The 13,258-nt window shown below is 43.5% G+C and overlaps 1 protein-coding gene across 1 annotated transcript in view; it reads left to right on the forward strand.

The window, feature by feature from the left end:
• LOC104588007 (Tetrapyrrole (Corrin/Porphyrin) Methylase) overlaps window positions 1–13,258 on the forward strand; it is a 55,496-nt gene that overhangs the window by 29,473 nt on the left and 12,765 nt on the right. Inside the window, exons 5-6 of the mRNA XM_010245796.3 lie at window positions 10,751–10,790; window positions 10,893–10,984. Of these exons, the coding sequence (XP_010244098.1) occupies window positions 10,751–10,790; window positions 10,893–10,984 (132 nt within the window). The remainder of the gene's footprint in view (window positions 1–10,750; window positions 10,791–10,892; window positions 10,985–13,258) is intronic.

The raw sequence follows: 13,258 nt of genomic DNA on the forward strand, positions 1-13,258 counted from the left end.
TCTCAGAAACCCATTTTACCCAGGCCCACTATGCCCTTCAAGCGCCTCTCGTGGGCTGAGATGCAGGCCCGGCGCGAGAAGGGCCTCTGTTACAATTGTGATGACAAGTTTGGATCGGGCCATAAGTGTAGAGCTCAGCGAGTGTTTCTCCTTCAGACAGAGGAAGAACCGGAAGAAAACGTAGAAGACTGTGAACTGATCTCAGTTGGAGCCGAGATCTCCTTACACGCCCTCATGGGCCTCAACCCTCTTTAGTCCATGCGAGTAGAAGGAAGGTTGGTGGGCCGATCTGTGATGATCTTGATTGACAGTGGCTCTACCCTGAATTTCATCACTTGCCGATTAGCAAGGCAACTAGGTATGTCTATACAACCCATTCCACTCTTTTCAATCTATGTGGCTAATGGAAGTCAGAGTGCAAGAAGGAAAAGATCCTTATACAAGGCCACTATTTCGTGGTAGATCTCCACCCATTGGATTTCTCAAGGGCTGATATTATTCTGGGAATTCATTGGTTACATGGCCTAGGGCCGGCACTGTGTGATTGGGCCAAAATGACAATGGACTTTTTTCAGGATGGTCAGACTTGCCATCTACAAGGGGTGCGGCCTCCAAGTCCCCAAGGTGATACTGTAGCTTCCTTGTTACGGGCCTCCAAGGATACTGGACAGTCCTTATTTATGCACTTAGGCATGCAGCCCACAGTTCCAACTTTAAACAATCAAGGCTGTGACCAACCCACGGAAGCCCAACACGAGGCACTACGATCGATACTCGATCAGTTTGGTGATGTGTTCAAGGAACCAAGCCAATTACCTCCACCCCGGGCCCATGACCATCAGATACCCCTCTTACCAAATTCTAAACCGGCCAATGTGAGGCCATATAGATACCCCTATTTCCAGAAGCTAGAAATTGAGAAGGCGGTAAGAGAGCTAATGAAGAAAGGGCATATACAAACCAACACCAGCCCATTTTCATCCCCTGTACTCCTAGTAAAAAAAGAAGGATGGTAGTTGGCGGTTTTGTGTAGATTACCGGGCCTTGAATCAGATTACAATGAATGACAAGTTCTCGATACCCCTCATTGATGAACTACTGGACGAGTTAGGAGAAGCACAGGTGTTCTCCAAACTGGACCTGCGATCCGGGTATCATCAGATCCGGGTTCACCAGGCCGACATCCACAAGACTGCCTTCCGAACCCATGATGGCCATTATGAGTTTCCGGTTATGCCGTTTGGGCTTACAAACGCCCCCTCCACCTTCCAGGCCCTTATGAATGACATTTTTAGGCCTTTCTTATGGCAATTTGTTTTAGTATTCTTCGATGACATTCTGGTTTACAGCAAGGATTGGGGAACCCATATGGAACATTTGAGACTTACCCTCACCACTCTAAGGGAACATCAGTTACATGCCAAAATGACCAAGTGTTCTTTTGGACAAAAAACAGATACAATACTTAGGCCATGTGGTTGTAGCAGGGCGGTCATGGAATACCCAGAAAAGATAGATGCCATCCAAAAATGGCCCAAGCCCACTACTGTAAAGGCTCTCAGGGGTTTCCTTGGGCTTACCGGGTATTATAGGCGTTTCATTAAGGGGTATGGGCTCATGGCCGCCCGTCTAACGCGCCTGTTGAAGAAGGATTCTTTCAGCTGGGCTGATGAGGCCCAACGGACCTTTGAAGACTTGAAGACAACAGTTTCGAGCCCTCCAGTCCTTACTCTTCCAGATTTCACCCAGCCCTTTGAGATTGAGTGTGATGCCTCAGGTGAAGGGGTGGGGGCCGTCCTGATGCAGAAGGGACAGCCCATTGTTTACTTCAGCAAGGCCTTATCAGCTGCCCACCAGAACCAGTCCACTTATGTCAAGGAGATGATGGCAGTGGTAATGGCAGTCCAGAAATGGCGTACATATATATTGGGACGCCAATTTATCATAAAGTCAGACCAACGAAGTTTGAAGTATATAGTAGAACAAAGAGTGCACACCTCGGAGCAGCAAAAGTGGCTTAGTAAACTGATGGGCTTCGACTACCGAATAGAGTATAAACCTGGGCCCGCCAATAGGGTAGCTGATGCCTTATCGCGGGTAGAGGAGCTGGCCCAACTAACCTACTCTCAGCCTAGTTTTCCCTTGTTTGAAGCCATAAGGCAAGAAGCAAGGACTGATCTGCAGTTGCAGGACATTAGGGAAAAATTGAGGCAGAACCCTTCCCAGGTTGCAGGGTACCAAATTGTGGGACCAAACCTCTTCTTTAAGGGCCGGTTTGTGATTGCTCCAAATTCCAGCCACAAAACTAAACTATTGAAGTTGTTTCATGATTCCTCTTTGGGAGGACATTCAGGAGTGCTAAGGACTCTAAAGAGGCTCAGCAGCCACTACTATTGGGTAGGTATGTGCAAGGACGTGTTACACTATGTATCTGAATGCCAGACCTGTCAACGACAGAAATACTCCTCACAGTCTCCCGTGGGCCTCCTACAGCCCCTCAAGATTCCAGAGCAAGTATGGGAAGACCTCTCCATGGACTTCATCACCGGACTTCCCCATTCTTTAGGGAAGGAAGTTATCATGGTAGTAGTTGACCGTCTCACCAAGTATAGCCATTTCTCTGCCCTGCCTCACCCTTACACCGCTGCAACGGTGGCTGACATCTTCTTACGAGACGTCACAAAATTGCATGGGACACCAAGATCCATTGTCTCGGACCGTGACCCTGCCTTCTTGAGTTCATTCTGGAAGGAATACTTCCGATTGCAAGAAACCCAACTGCACCCATCCACAAGTTACCACCCCCAGACGGATGGACAGACTGAAGTTCTTAATCGGTGCTTAGAAGCCTACCTGAGGTGCTTCATAGGGGAGAAGCCCAAACAGTGGGCTCACTGGCTTCCGTGGGCAGAATACTGGTACAACCCAACTTATCAGTCAGTAGCAGGAATGACACCCTTCAAGGCTCTATATGGCAGAGAACCTCCTCCCATATTACCTTATGAATTTGGGTCGGCTAAGATGGCAGAAGTAGAGAATCGCCTACTGGCAAGAGATGAGATCCTTAGACTGCTCAAGGCCAACTTGACTAAAGCCCAACAAAAGATGAAGGCCTACTATGACTCTCACCACCACCCACTAGATTTCAGGTAGGTGATTTTGTCTACCTTAAGCTCCAACCTTACCGCCAAGTCTCAGTGATGAGACGCGCTTGGCACAAGCTAGCTCCCAGATATTATGGGCCCTATAAGGTGCTGGAGAGAGTGGGCCTTGTTGCTTACAGATTGGACCTCCCTGCTACCTCGAAGCTACACCCGGTGTTTCACATCTCACTTCTCAGGAAAGCTGTGGGGAATCATACCCCTATCTCACCCAACTTACCCCAATTTACAGATGAAGGGGACATTTACATGGAGCCTGTCAAGATTGTAGATTTCCGATGGGTTCGACGAGGAGGGCAGGTTGTGCCAGAAGCCAAGGTTGAATGGGCCGGACTGCCTCCAGAAGAGGCCACATGGGAACCTTATCTAAGGCTGAATGAGAGGTTTCCCAACCTAGACCTTGAGGGCAAGGTCAGTGCTAAGGGGGGAGGAACTGTTGAGACCCAAACACCCCCTCCAGAACCCACTAGGGGAGTGGAGCAGGCCACCACCTATCAGCCATTCACAAGAAGACAAAGGAGATAGGCAGTAGAGCCCCAGAATTAGTTACACTCAGAGTTGGTTACTCTGCCACCTGAAGATATTCCACCCATGTTATCTGCCAGAGTTAGTTATCCAGAAATCAGAGGATATTCCCTCTGATATTACACCTGTAGACCAGCTATATAAGGTCATCATCATATAATGAAAGTAATGAATGATTCTCCCTTAATTTTCTTCTTCTTGAGTCCAGTTTATTACTTCCCCCCCTTCCCTCTTTTCTCTCCATCTTCTGTTTCAGGAGGTCAAGCCTCCCTCGAAGAGGTTTCCGAGGTGAGCGGAAACTCACCACCCCCCTTCCTCTTCATCCTCCACCTAACCCCCTCCTCTTAAGGAGGCTTATGCCTCCTTGTGTTTGGGAGGCTTACGCCTACTTGTGTTTGGGAGGCTTACGCCTCTTGCGTTCTGAACTATGCCTCACACCTCTAGGTAGTGGAACGCCTCGCGTCATGCCTCCGCATTTTAAAACATTGCTTTGTATTAAGGTCTTTGGTGCCAAAGTTAAAATCTTCTTCAATGAAGCTTCTATAAAATATGCTCAGATATTTGTAATGTTCATCTTTGATTGAAAGAACTTTTCTTTGGGCGTTTCCACCTTTGTGTTCCTTGTTCACTCTTGTTGAGCTTGTTAGAGCCATAGAGCCCCCGAAACCCTTTCACCTCCTGCTAGGATAGAGGTTCAAGGTCATTGTTAAAGTTCGGCCTGCCCTAGAAGTCTGTTTTGTTTGTTAGCTGTAAAGTAAACAGCAAGAAGGAAGAGAGGAAAGAAGAAGGAAGAAAGAGGAAGGAGAAGAGAAAAGGTCTGGTTCGAAAATAGGAAAAAGTCAACCCTAGTTTCGGCCAGACCTGTTATTATATTATTAATGTGATTGGAAAAGACATAAGTGCCCTTATTTAAGTAAGAGGCACTCGAACTAACATAATAGTACACATCAACACTCTCAACAGGTACAAAGACCGAAATACCCCTTCACTAGCACTCCCCCTCAAGCTGGTGAGTATATATCATTTAATCTCAGCTTGTTACATATGTAGTCCACTCTCCCCCAACTCAAACCTTTTGTAAACAAGTCTGCCCACTGATTTTCTGTATTAACATATGCAGTCTCTATCACTCCATTCAGCACCTTCTCTCTCACAAAATGACAGTCAACTTCGATGTGCTTGGTTCTTTCATGAAACACCGGATTGGAAGAGATATGAACCGCTGCTTGATTGTCACAATAGAGCTTCATTGGAGTACTGATGTCATATCCTATCTCCTGTAGAAGGTTCCTTAGCCACACTAATTCACAAGCAGTATGTTCCATGGCCCTATATTCTGCTTCTGCATTGCTTTTTGCCACAACTGTTTGCTTCTTACTTTTCCACGTTACCAGGTTACCCCCCAGGAAGGTGCAATAGCTTGTGGTAGACCGTCTATCAGACATGAAACCTGCCCAATCAGCATCGGTGTATCCTTCTACTTCCAGTTTTCCACCACTTTTGTACAGTAACCCACAGCCAGGAGCTCCTTTCAAGTACCTCACAATCCTTAGCACTACATTCCAATGTGGGACCAAAGGTTTCTGCATGAACTGACTCACCACACTAACCGCAAATGAAATATCTGGCCGAGTAATGGTTAGGTAGTTTAGTTTGCCTATAAGACGTCGGTATCTGCCAGGGTCTTCAAATACTTCACCTATATCACTGCTCAGCCTCGTATTTGTTTCCATAGGTGTCTCAGTCGATTTAGTACCCAACAAACTTGTTTCTTTTAGTAAATCAAGCACATATTTCCTCTGACACAAATTAATGCCATGCTTAGATCTTGCTACCTCTATGCCCAAAAAGTATTTCAATTTGCCAAGGTCCTTTGTCTGAAAGTGTTCATGTAGAAATGCCTTCAATCTGTCAATGCCCATTTTATCATTCCCAGTCGCAACGATATCATCTACATACACCACCAATAGTATTTTTCCTGTCGGAGAGTCATGACTGAAGACAAAATGATCAACTTGGCACTGTTTCATACCAAACTTCTTGACCACCTCACTGAACCTACCAAACCATGCTCGAGGGGACTGTTTAAGTTCATATATAGCCTTCTTAAGTCTGCATACCTTACCATCCTCCCCCTGAGCAACAAACCCTGGTGGTTGCTCCATGTAGACCTCCTCTAGCAAATCACCATGCAAAAATGCATTTTTGATATCTAGTTGATGTAGAGGCCAATCATACATAGCTGCCAGGGAGATGACAACACGAACTGACCCTATCTTAGCAACCAGGGAGAATGTCTCTGTGTAGTCAATGCCATAGGTTTGGGAGTACCCTTTTGCAACCAGCCGCGCCTTCAAGCGCTCAACACGACCATCTGGCAAGTACTTAACGGTATACACCCACTTACAACCAACAACCTGCTTCCCAGGAGGAAGAGCGGTGAGGTCCCAAGTGTGATTATGATGGAGGGCAGATAGCTCTTCTTCCATAGCACGGCACCACTCTGGAGAGGTAAGGGCTTTCTGGACATCCTTAGGAACAACCACTGAGGATAACAAGGAGATGAACTGGCGATGGGAGGCGGAGAGGTGAGTAAGGGAAACAAAATTGGAAATAGGGTGAAGGGTGCAAGTGCGTTTACCTTTCTGTAAGGCAATAGGGAGATCAAAGTTGGAGGCTGGTGTCGGATCTGGAGCCAGATCTGTTGACGGTGATGAAGCCGGAGGAGGCGCAGCCAGTCACGTGGGCGATGTGTATACACGTGACGGATAGGTGGACGATCAACGGACGGTGGCATCGGAGGCAAAGACGTAGGCATAACTGGAACCAGAGGAGGAGGATCAGCCACAGGAAGGGGAAGAGGAGGAGGTGATGTGGAGGAAGCAGCATCACTGGACCCCACGAAGAATGAAGTAGACTTGAAGAAAGTAACATCAACACATACCAAAGAACGACGAGAACTGGGATGGTAACACTTGTACCCTTTCTGAGTCCGAGAATAGCCAAGGAAGATACACTTAAGGAATCGTGCATCTAACTTGTCAGTCCCGGGACCTAGATTATTGACGAAGCAGACACACCCAAATACCCGAGGAGGAAGCGGAAACGGAGACATGTTGGGGAACAAGACACTAAAAGGAGAACGACCATCAAGAATAGACGTGGGCATCCGATTAATTAAGAAACAAGAGGTGAGCATTGCATCAATCCAAAAGGGTTTGGGAACATTCATGTGGTGCATGAGTGAGCGTGCTGTTTCTACAAGATGTCGGTTCTTTCTCTCAGCAACCCCATTTTGTTGTGGGGTGTAGGTACATGATAATTGGTGTATAATGCCATGTTGGTCCAAGTATTCTTGAAAAGATGAAGACAAGTATTCACGGCCATTATCAGAACGGAAAATTTTGATGTGAACGCCAAATTGATTGCGGATCTCAACATAAAATTTCTGGAAGATGGCAAATAATTCACTTATTTCTTTCATTAAATAGAGCCACGTCATTCTTGAAAAGTCATCAACAAAAATAACAAAATATCTGTGTCCATTATATGACATCACTTTATAGGGACCCCAAATGAATTAAATAAAAAGGACTCGACACATGGTTATCAACCCTAGAACTAAAGGGAACACGATGGTGTTTCCCAAATTGACATGACTCACAATCTAGAACAGAAAGTTGACTCAATGAAGGGACCAAGGACTTCAGCACTTTCAGCGAAGGATGACCAAATCTACAATGCCACTGGAGAGGAGAAATAGATGACTGAAGGGCCGTTGACGTTCTTCCACCACCATCAAGATAATACAGTCCACCGGCTTCATGCCCTCCACCAATCTTCATCCCCGTCTTGAGATCCTGAAAAACACACATAGAGGGGTAAAATGTAACGGAGCAATTAAGGGACTTGGTCAGCTTACTAACAGACATAAGATTAAATGAAAGTTTAGGTACATATAAAATAGAGGATAGGGACACAGGGTCTAGGTCAACATTACCAACACCACGAATAGATGATGTGGAGCCATTAGCAAGGGTAACAGATTGTGATGTTGAGCAATGAGTGAGAGATGAAAACACACCCGGAGTTCCCGTCATGTGATCAGAGGCTCCAGAGTCAATAATCCAGGGGTTGGGTGTGGATGCCAAACAAGCCATACCTGAGTGTGCAAAGGTAGTTGTGTTCTGGTGTGACGTGGATTGAACAAACCTTTCATACTCATCACGAGGAACACTCACCATCTCCTTGCCTGGACCATCTGGAGAGGTAGAAGGCATCTGGTCAGCTGACCGATTTTCCTATCTAAAGCTGGAACTGGTGTCACTAGTTATGGCATGGTTGGCCCACGTCGAGGGTGGACCATGTAACTCATAGCAGTAGTTAATAGTATGTCCATCCAAACCACAATGAGTACACCTCTGTGGACCCGAGCCACGTCCTCTACCACGAGCTCCCCCTGAATCTCTGCCTCCAGTACGACCACCACCACAGATATGTGTAGATCCACCACTACCACTCCGGTCATACATTGGACCACTACTGCCACCACGGCCAGGTTGGGATCCTCGAGCCCCACCTCTGCCACCTCGTCCTCTCGACACTGCAAATGCTGATTTATCTGAGATGTTAGAGTTTTCCATAGATCCAATGGAAGTCCTCCGAAGACGAGCAAACACCTCCTCTAAAGATGGAAGGGCAGATCCTCCTAGTATCTGGGCTCGTACTGGTTCATACTCAAACTTCAGCCCCACCAGAACCGAGTCACATCAAGCTGCTCTCTCTGTTGCTGTTGAACCTTGACATCAGAAGTGAGAGGGTGATAGACATTTAGCTCATTATGGATATTTCTCATACTGGCATAGTACTCCTCAAGGCTCTGATTTCCCTGTTGCAGATTGAAGTATTCCTGATACAGTTGATATACCCTAGTTGTATTATCCTGACCAGAATACAATTTCTTAGCATGCTCCCACACCTCTTTGGCTGTGTCAAGAAACATGAAGTTCACACTGATTCTGGGTTCCATACTGTTCCACAACCATGTGATAATCTGTGCATCTTCCTGTTCCCAGTCTTCATACTCCTGAGAACTAGTGGGGGGTTTCTCCTCTCTTATGTGCTTTACCTTCTTCTTCGCCTTCAGAAAAACCTCTACAGACATGGCCCAAGGGACATAATTCTCTCCATTCAGTTTAATGGAGGTCATTTGGACATTCAGGTAGTCAGTAGATATCATCACACTAGGTTTACTATCACTGTTATCTGCCATTGCCGAATTCCCTTATCACTGAATCCTGAGCACTACACACTGCACATTGCACACAGACACTTCACTGAAATCTGCACACTGATTTCAGCAATGACAAAGGCTGAAAGCTGTACTTGTAACACCACAAACCCTACTCTACAGCTACCGGAAGTTTCACCATTAAGTAAACACTACTTCCCTTCGAATCACACACAAATCAGCATAAACCCTAGCATACTGCAATCTGAAAACCCATCATACAATCTGTACCACACCTCTCATGTGTTCCATAATAGAAAATATTTATAAAAAAAAACTCCTTACCTTATCGCCTGAAGGCCAACCACACGAAGGAATGAAACACCACTGCACCACACACACCAGCCCTACATTAATTAGGAGAGGGCTTAGAAACCACAGCAACCAATCACCAACGACACCACCGGAGGCATAGAAACCTCCAAGGGAAGAGGGCGATCACTCCTTTTCAGCCCTTTTCCCAGTCTCCAACCAACGGCTGAGAAATCCAAGAAAAACCCTAGTTCGAATGCGCAGAAAACAGAATTCTAGCAGGTCTGATTTGTTTGATGTTGCTCTGATACCATGTTAAAGTTCGGCCTGCCCTAGAAGTCTGTTTTGTTTGCTAGCTGTAAAGTAAACAGCAAGAAGGAAGAGAGGAAAGAAGGAAGAAAGAGGAAGGAGAAGAGAAAAGGTCTGGTTCGAAAATAGGAAAAAGTCAACCCTAGTTTCGGCCAGACCTGTTATTATATTATTAATGTGATTGGAAAAGACATAAGTGACCTTATTTAAGTAAGAGGCACTCGAACTAACATAATAGTACACATCAGCACTCTCAACAGGTACAAAGACCGAAATACCCCTTCACTAACAGTCATCATCTTTGTAGGTTGCAAAGCTGGAAGGTTGGTATTTTCACTGTTACAGTACCTAATGTTACAAACTTACAATACCTTTGTTGCTGCTAATCGGCTTTAGTGAGATTTACTCCACTTAGGGACTAATGGCCGCACCACTGTGGGAAGGTTAATGGACCTCATGTGCACCCTGCTATGTTCCCACGCCTTAATCCCCCTTTAATGTGTAGCACGTAATATCAAAAAAAGGTTTAAAAGAAGAACAAGTTTAGTGGTTGACACTATAAAGTGCATAGAAATGTTTTTTTCTCTATGTACATTATAGAGCTAAATCAGAAGACATGTCAACATTAACCTAATACTCAACACACGTAGAAACTGTCTGGTGTTGACATGTGTCAGACAACTGAAATGGATAACCTGTTCAATAATATATAGTTTCTTTAGGGAAACAGCTGGGATTTTACATTCTTTCTAAGAAATAAACTTCAAATCTTTGAGTTATATCGTATATTCAGCCTGCTTCTACATGGATTAAACATTCAATTAGTAGGCCAATTCTTGACAAGCTATTGCTTGTAACTTTTAACTGGCCACCTTAACCTTTCAGTGAACTAATTTTTTTAATCAATATTCAGTGACCTAATTTCTTTCAGAAAAGAAGCTTGAAAAGTAAATTCCAGTGTACATGCATATTTAGGATCCAATTTGCTCTTTGTCTATTTTCTATCCCGAGGTTGGCTGCTGGTCGAACTGCGAAAATCTGGTCATAAATGGTTCATTTGTCAAGGTAGTAAGGACTTAGGATGAACACGACTTCCTTGTATTTATTGGGAAGAAAGCATTGCTTTTGGTCTTTTATCAAGAAACCTGGAAACTGCTTTTGATTTTAGTTTCCTTTTATTTGAAACCTTTGCTAAAGTATCTTATGCTTGCAGATATTCGTGTAAAGGAACCATCACTGGAATCTTTGTGCAGGTAGAAACTAATCAGTCTAGTTCCTTCTTGTTTATAGGCATTTGGTTCATAATGCTGTGGGGTAATTTTTTGTGTGCTCTCTGTACCCTTGGTTATTTCCAGAGGTAGGAAGCAATATGAACCACCAAGGTATATGACAATTAACATCGCCATTGAACAGCTCTTGGAAGTTGAACAAAAGTATGGAGAATCTGGTAAGATTCATCAACTTTCAATTTTCAGCATTTTTATGCCTTGTCCTTTTAAATATCTCAAATTAATGGATTTGTCCTTTTTTGTCTTGTTTCTTAGCATACTCGGACTAAGTCTAGATTATTTTTGGTAATTCTCTGGGTTCACTCTTGGACCTTATTGTCATGACAACTTGTTAATTAAGAATGTATTTTTTTTTTGATAAATATTGTTAATTAAGAATATACAACTTTAACAATTTTGAAGAAATCTAGGTTAAGGAATTTGGTCCAAAAAATATATGGTTACAAGTAATCCTGACACAGAGATGGTGAGAGGAAACTCTGTTTATGCGTTTCCACAGGTAGAGTTCACTGCTAAATTTGATCCAACTCGTTAATAGCAAACATCTAATTTATCACATCCTTTCTATATGGGAATTAGTGGTCCAGAGAAAGTCTACAAAGTATGTTGCTACAACCTATTAATTGAATCTAGGAAGGACCTACCAGAGCTCAAAGTATGTTTCTAATGTTTGATACACCTTTTCTAACTTTTTCTGCTCCATGTTTCAGGGTTAGGTAAAATAGGGGGAGGTCTAATGATTAAACCCAGAAACCTCCCTAAATATCTTTTATAGGTGTTTCAGTGGGTTCAAAAACCGACGATATGTATCATACAGGTTGCACCAATTCGTGTGATATTTTGAACCTCGGGGCACACTAAGTGGTGCCTCTCTACCTGTCTATGTCTTTACAGATAACATTACATATTTACCTATTTTAACCATACCAAATTTCAGATCCAATATTTAGCTAAAATTTTCTATGATGTTATTAATTAGCAAAGCAAAGAGCTGCCACTAATTTGTGAACCTGATAATATTTTCCATATGAAACAAAGTAAGACTGATTTAGTTATATTTTGCAATGGTGGACCGACATACTTGTATACATGCCTAAGGTATATGCTGTTTAGTCCAATTCATTGCCTTATCTTGTGAATGGATCCATCAGAAATAATTAATGGGTTTATTTGCCAGTAAGATTTGCAATCCAAATCAACAGGTGACAATGACGTTGCTTTAATCCTGTAATTGGATGAGGTGCAATTGCATATGGCATCAGAAAGGACATGTGGAGGTGGAAGGTAAACAAATAAAGAATGGGAATATTTAAGAGCATTCCTCAGAATGGAAAGTGATGGTGAGGGATGCTAAGAGTGGAGAGTTATCCAGAACTTACAGTGTCATCAGGAATCCCTTGGGAGTGGGGCAGGCATCATGCTCCAGACAGGCTGTTTGAAACAATCCTCAGAGGTAGGAGCTGGCAATATGAATCAGTGTTCTAAAAGGCATTTGATGCTTGTCCTGAGTCTTGCCTTGAGTTGATGCATAGTTTGCATCTAACATTAATGCCTAGGTGCCTATTGACAAATAAGGCCTATAGTATACAGGAAATAGCACATTTTACATTCTCACATTTTTCTTGTTTAATGTAGAAAGTATAATAAAAATGAACTAGAAAGCATAACCACAAAAACCCTAATTTCATAAATACTAACAAACCAAACAGCATGTGAACATCATTAAGAAACACAAATTATCAATTAACTAAGCATGTAATGGCACAAAAACTAAAACAGGAAAAAAAAAGAGCATTGCTCTTCTAGAGTTGCAAACTTCAGCATGTCAATGGAGAAACAGGGCTTCTACCCCACCTTTTTCTTGATGGATTTTGGATATGGACTCAACCAAACCCGTACGCTTATAGCCCTAGTTGGGTTGGCAAAATTCAACCAAGTGCCAGGTTGGAGCAATTGTGTGGACTGAGTTTTCAAAGTTTTCAGAAGATATTCATGCATTTAAACCTTAGCCACACCAAAGCCAACCAATTCTCGTTTCCCTGTTGCCGTGGTGGACAAAGTGGTGGATTACAATTATACATGAATGATGGTGCATTACTTCTAAATTTCTTTACTTCTGTGTGACAAGTAGCAAGGACAATAGAGAAAAGGGACAAAGGAATTACACCAAGGGGAAATTTACTGTGAAAGGCTCTGTACAGATGGCTGGGTGTACAGAAGGCAGTATTGCAGGAGGTCTTCTAAATAGATGATATGTCTGTGTTGGGCGCATGTCAGATTCTGTTGAGACCTTGAGGGAGACATCTCTATAACATTTCTTTCTTATCTCCTAGCTTATTTGACATAAACAAGTAACTATTGTACAAGATGAATTGTTTAAATAGTATATACTATATACTAGAAAAGTATAAACATCTCCATGAGTTCATGCT

The sequence above is a fragment of the Nelumbo nucifera genome, chromosome 6, assembly GCF_055504915.1.
Source record: "Nelumbo nucifera cultivar China Antique chromosome 6, China Antique-T2T, whole genome shotgun sequence".
Lineage (NCBI taxonomy): Eukaryota > Viridiplantae > Streptophyta > Magnoliopsida > Proteales > Nelumbonaceae > Nelumbo > Nelumbo nucifera.